At 40.3% G+C, this 6,448-nt stretch overlaps 1 protein-coding gene across 1 annotated transcript; it reads right to left on the reverse strand.

Annotated features, from left to right (window-relative positions):
* Positions 1-962: 962 nt before the first annotated feature.
* On the reverse strand, positions 963-1,258 carry LOC102821582 (small nuclear ribonucleoprotein E-like). The gene has a single exon (XM_006868507.1). It carries the CDS (start codon positions 1,239-1,241, stop codon positions 963-965), a length of 279 nt encoding a protein of 92 aa, XP_006868569.1. The 5' UTR covers positions 1,242-1,258.
* Between the last annotated feature and the right edge of the window lie 5,190 nt (positions 1,259-6,448).

The following is a 6,448-nucleotide window of genomic DNA, read 5'->3' on the forward strand; positions in this document are numbered from 1 at the left end:
GGGGCTCTCGCTTGTTATGACATGTGGGCGGGGTCAGCGGTGTGCGGACGCACGGTTCGAGGCAGAGGGAATGATTCCATGGGGGAGCGCAGGGTCGGAGGTCAGGGCAGAGCTTGTGCGGGGGCCTGGTGGCTGGGGCTGGGTCGTGCTCTATCAGTCAGGCTGGGCGAGGCTAGCGGTGGGTCCCGAGGGCAGGGCGGTGTTCGAGCAAGATCCAGCAAACAGTGCAGGGCCCGCGGGGGGTTCGGGCAGCCTGTGTGGGGCTCTCGCATGTTATGGCATGTGGGTGGGGTCAGCGGGGTGCGTGCGATTTCGAAAGGTTAGAGCAAGCTCTGGTGGGTGCTCGCGTTCTGGTTTGGTCAGGGTCTGGGAAGGTGGGGGTATGGGTATCAAGGGGGTAATGGGACAGTTGAGCATGGTTCAGTTGGGCGGGCTAGAGGCTGCTCGGGCTGGCGGATACAGTCTGTGCCTGATGACATCAGACAGTCGCCATTTTTTTGTGTGTGTGTGTTTTTTTCTTTCTCCTCTCTGTGTTAACTGTCTTCTTCCTGCCCACTGCAAGCACCAAAATTACACGCTAGGTCAGAGGTCCCTTTACTTCACTTCCCCTTTCTCCAGTGGCTCCCCCGTTCAAGCCTCCCCGTTACTGGAAGCGCCACTGTCCGCACGAGCTGGTTCCAGCCCCACCTCCCAAGCTCAAAGGAGTTGGGGCTGTCGCTGCACGCAGCGGAGGGCAAAAGTTTAAAAAGCCAGTAGTTCCTCAATACGGTGATTCTTTTTTTTTTTTTTTTTTTTTAGCAAAAACCCCACAGCATTTATTGTGATCTGATAATACCATAAAAGTGATGAAAACAATATGAACAGGTTTTAGAACTATAGTCATTAACAAGGACACCTACAAAAGGGGAGACAGGGGGAATGAAATTGTTGCCCACAAGAACATTTCATTTCATTAGTCATTTCTAGTTGGATACACTTTGTAGCAGAGTAATATTATCTCCTTTCAGCATGATCCGACCCAGTTGTTTTCTTGACTTTGTTTTAGAATGAATCTCTTCTGCATCATCTAATACAAGGTTCATATACTCATCAAAACCTATGATACAACCCTCTATCCGCATATTCACTTGCTCATACAGCCACACCTGAATCCGGGATCTATTTTGCAAGTATCTGAAGATAAGGTTGATGGGCTGCACCATCACCTTCTGCACTTTCTGGCCCTGGCCACGGTACGCCATGGTGGAAGCTCACAATGACCACAGTAAGCCACCAATACGGTGATTCTTTTAAAAAGTGAGTTTAAAATTTTGAAGTACTGAGACTTATGATGGCTGTAAGGGTGTGGGTTCGCCACAGGAAGGTTTCTTTCGTGAGTTCCTCCTCCCCCAAACCCGGAGCCCATCTCACCCGTGCCGTCTGGCCACCGTGGTTTTAATTGGAAACTGTCTCTTTAAATTTCAAGGAGATTGGTGCGCATACGTCATAGAACCCTCGGAGGGTGGGGCTGAAAGCTATAGATTTCTTGTTTCTGCCACAAATTCCCCCAGCTGTGAGCCTTCCAACCTTCTAAGTATTCCTTTATATGTGGTTCTGAGTTCTGGGACCATCCCCTGAGCCTGCTTGTTCGGGTATTCTGTGTTGTTCTTGGCGGAGCTCTTTACTACATGTCCACCCGATCCGCCATCTTGTTTGCTTTCTCTTTCCTAATTTTAAACCATTCAGTGTTCCCTTGTACTGTTCCAGCAATGGTCTTTTGCTTTATGCACAGGTTTCTCATGAGCACAATTAAGTCTTCCAGAATACTCATTCTCCACAATGTTGTCTGTAGCTTGTCATGCATAGTAAAAACATTATAAAGCCTTTGCTTAGTCAATAAAGCACAGGTATAGTTGTTTTGAACAGCAAGGTTGGCAGCTCAAGCTCACCAGCTGCTCCTTGGAAACCCTATACAAGGTCACTATGGGTCGAAACCGACTTGACAACACTCAACAACAGCAACAAGAAAACATCTTTCTGGTATTCTCTTTCAGCCAAGATTTCATCTGATGTCAGAAGTGATATATCTCATTGCATGTCCTCATCTGAATCCAGCTTGAGCCTTTGGCAATTCTCTGGCAATGTACTGTTGCAGCCATTTTTGAATTATCTTTAGAAAAATTTTACTTGCATGAGATAATGATATTGTCTATAATTTCAGCATTTCATTGAGTCACCTCTCTTTGGAATGGGGACAAATATGGATCTCTTACACTCAGCTGCCTTCCAAATTTCTTGGCATATATGAATGAGTGCCTCCAGTGCTGCATCAGTTTCAGGAAATATTTTATTTTGTTTGCCATAGATTCCCAGAGTCTTGCTTTTTGTCAATGCCTTCAGTGTATCTTTGACTTCTTCCTTCAGTATCATTGGTACTTGTTCATAACTCTTGAAGTAGTTGAACAATGACTATTTCATTTTGATATAGTTATTGTGTATTTCCTCCATCTTCTTTTGATGATGTCTGCATCAGTCAGTATTTTTGCCCATATAATCCTTCAATATTTTAAGTTGAGGCTTGAGTTTTTTCTTCACTTCTTTCACCTTGAGAAATGGTGAGAGTGTTCTTACCTTTTGGTTTTCTTTCTCCAGATATTTGCATATTTTGTTATAATATTTGGCTTTATCCTCTCAAGTTTCCCTTTGAAAATTTCTAGTCAGCTCTTTTGCCTCCTCATTTCTTCCATTTGCTTTAGCACGTCTGCACTCTGGCATCCATTTTGGTCTTTTCTTCCTTTCTTGTATTCTTAATGACCTTTTCCTTTATTCCTGTATAATGTTCTTGATGTCATCTCACAACTCCTCTTCGGTCGTTATGTCTAATGAATCAAATCTGTTCTTCAGATGGTCTCTAAATTCAAGTAGGATATGTTCAAGATCATAGTTTGGCTCTTGTATACTTCTTAAATTTTTCTTCAGCTTTAGCCTGAACTTGCATATTAGCAATTGATGGTTTCTCTTCCACAGTCTGCACCTGGCTTTATTTTGGCTGATGATATGGAGCTTTTCCACCATCTCTTTCCACAGATATAGTCATTTCTCTGTATTCCATCTGGTAAGGTCCATATGTAGAGTTTTCTTTTATGTTGTTTAAAACAGGTATTTACAATGAAGAAATCTTGCAAAATTCTATCATGTGATCTCTGGCATCATTTGTATCACCAAGGTCATATTTTCTAACTACTGATCCTTCCTCTTTGTTTTCAACCTTTACATTCCAATCACCAGTAATTATCAATACATCTTGACTGCATGTTTGATCAATTTCAGACTGAAGAACATGGTAGAATTCTTCAATTTTTCATCACTGCCTTTATTGGTTGGTGTGTAAATTTGAATAACAGTGTTATTAACTGATCTTTCTTGTAGGTATATGGATGATATCCTATCAGAGACAGTGTTATACTTCAAGATCTGTTATACAGATCTTGAAATGTTCTTAATGATAAATACTAGTGGCCAGAAGTTAGGCTTGCAGAATGTGCCCTTTGGTTGTTTAAATGATTATATATTCCTGCGTGTTTTGGTGTCCACTCCCCCAACCCCCGCAAAGAAAATAACAAAACAAAACAAAACAACAACAACAACAAAAAAAAAAACAGAGGAAATAGAAGCAAATACTGTTGAATGATGATGCACGGAGGATATTGTAATAATTGCAATGAAATAATGAGTGTAAAAACAATGTTCTCCCATGTAAACTATCACTCAAGTCACAATAAAAACTTTTAAAAAAAGAAAAAGAAACTGAGGACCAGAAATGGAAAGCATCTTGCTCACGGACACACATCTTATAAGTAGTAGAGCTGGTTTTCCAGGCACCTTGGCTTCAGAGTACATGCTCTGAATCATTATATTCTACTGACTTTCATTTGTGAAGCTATCCCCACTATCAACGTATCAATTCTGACTCATAGAAACTCCTTATAGGGTTTCTACGGTTATGAGTCTTTACAGGAGCAGAAAGTCTCAACTTTGTTGCTGGTAGGCATGTACTGCCAATGGTTGGCTTATCGTTCATCACCAGCTGTTTGTTATTGTTGTTAGATTCTGTCATGTCATTTCCAACTCATAGTGACCCTGTGCAAAACATAATGAAACACTGCCAGGTTCTGAGCCTTCACCAAAGTTGTTGTTATACTTGAACATTGTGCCAATCCATCTCATTGGAGGTCTTTCTCTTTTTCACTGACCTTCCACTTTGCCAAGAATGATGTCCTCCTCTAGGGACTGTTCCCTCTTGATAGCATGTTCAAAGTATGAAAGACGAAATCTTGACATACTGGCTTCTACATGATGGCCAAACATCTTGCAACACAGATTTGTTTGATCTTCTAGCAGTTCATATTACTTTTAATATTCTTCTCCAACACTTTAACTCAAATGCATCAATTCTTGTCAAGTCTTCCTTATTCATTGCCCAGCCTTCATACACATGAGGCTATTGAAAATACCATGACTTGGGTCAGGCACATTTTAGTCCTCAAGCTAACATTTGCTCTTGAATACTTTGAAGAGGCCTTGTCAAGAGATTTACCTAATGCAACATACATTTATTTCTTGAATGCTTCTTTCATGAGTATTGATAGGGGATCCAAGCAAAATGAAACCTTCAACAACAGCAATCTTTTGTTCATTTATCATGTTATTTATCGGTCCAGTTGTGAGCATTTTTGTTTTCTTTACATTGAAGTGCAATTTAAGTATTTGAATTCTTCACAGTAAATATTTTAAGTCCTCTTCACTTTCAGCAAAAATGAGTTGTATCATCTGCATATTGCAGGCTGTTAGTGAGTTTCCTTCTAATCCTGATGCCATGTTCTTCTTTACATAATCCATCTTCTTAGATTATTTGCTCAGCATACAGATTGAATAAATACATTGAAAGAGTACAAGCCTGGTGCACACCTTTCTCTTTATTCTGTTAAAAACAAACAAACACACTACCTCTTGGTCTAGGTACAGGTTCCTCATGAGCACAATTAAGTGTTCTGGAATATCCATTCTTCACAATGTTAGCCATAGGTTTTCATAATTCACACAGTCGAAAGCCTTTGCATAAAGAGCAGGAAAACATCTTCCAGGTATTCTCTGCTTTCAGTCAATATCCATCTGAAGTCAGCAATGATATTCCTGGTTCCAGGTCCTTATCTAAATCTGGCTTGACACTCAGGCAGCTCCTTGTGAATGTACTGCTGCAGCTATTTTGTAATTATCTTTAGCAAAGTTATACTTGCATGTGATAGTATTGATATTGTCCAATGACATCTGTGTTCTGATGGGTCACCTCTATTTGGAAAGGGTACAAATATGGATCTCTTCCAATCAATTGGCCAGGTAGCTGTCTTCCAAGTTTCTTGGCATAGATGAACGAGTGCCTCCAGTGCTACATTAATTTGTTGAAATATTTCAATTTGTATTCCATAAATTCCTGGAGTCTTGTTCTTTACCAATCCCTTCAGTGCACATTGGACTTCTTTCTTCATATGCTACCACTTGAAATGGCTGAACTCTGAGCATGGTTTTGTTTTTTGGTACAAAGACTGTATTTTTTTTCCATCTTCTTCTTTTGATTTCTGCATCATCAATGGTTTGCTCAGTGAATCCTTCAGAATTTCAAGCCAAGACTTAAATATTTTCTTCAGTTCTTTCAGTTTGAGAAACACTGAATGTGCTCTTCCCCTTTGGTTCTCTAATTCCAGGTCTTTGCACATTTAATTATAATACTTAACTTTGTCTTCTTGAGATTCTCTTTTAAATATTCAATTTTACCACCTCATTTCTACCCTTTGCTTAGCATGACTATGCTGGCAAGAAAGTTTCAGAGTCTCGTCTGACATCCATTTGGTGTTTTTTTTTTTTTCCTTCCTTCCTGTAATGACCTTTTGCTTTCATTCTTGTGCTATCCATAATGTTTTTGTTTTCTGTTACTACATCTGACAGTGGTCCACAGCTATTCATAAGGTTTTCCGTGTTTAAACATTCAGAAGTTATCTGCCTCTCCTTTATCCTAGTCTGTCTTAGTCTGGAAGCTCAGCTGAAACATGTCCACCATGGGTGACCCTGCTAGTATTTAAATACCAGTGCCATAGCTTCCAGCATCACAGCAACATGCAAACCACCAAAGTATGACAGAATGACAGATGAATAGTGGCTGTTAGAGCTAGAAGATAAAATGACCTGAAGCCTATAAATTAGCAGGCTAAGGAGTATTTCTTTGAGATAGCATGTTTGAAATTTTCTAAGTTTGTATGGATTTGGATGCAAGAGATTATGGTATTGAACATGTGAACATTAAGGTCAGATAAATGTGGGACTAAGTCCAAATTTTATCACTTATTACATGAATGACCGGGGATATCTCAGTGATCTCTGCTGAGCCTCCATTTTGCACTGGTAAACCAAGGAT

The sequence above is a fragment of the Chrysochloris asiatica genome, unplaced genomic scaffold (assembly GCF_000296735.1).
Source record: "Chrysochloris asiatica unplaced genomic scaffold, ChrAsi1.0 scaffold00118, whole genome shotgun sequence".
In the NCBI taxonomy this organism is placed as follows: Eukaryota; Metazoa; Chordata; class Mammalia; order Afrosoricida; family Chrysochloridae; genus Chrysochloris; species Chrysochloris asiatica.

Coding starts and splice junctions, on each gene's coding strand:
- LOC102821582 (XM_006868507.1), bottom strand. CDS start 1,241: ATGGCGTACCGTGGCCAGGGCCAGAAAGTGCAGAAGGTGATGGTGCAG.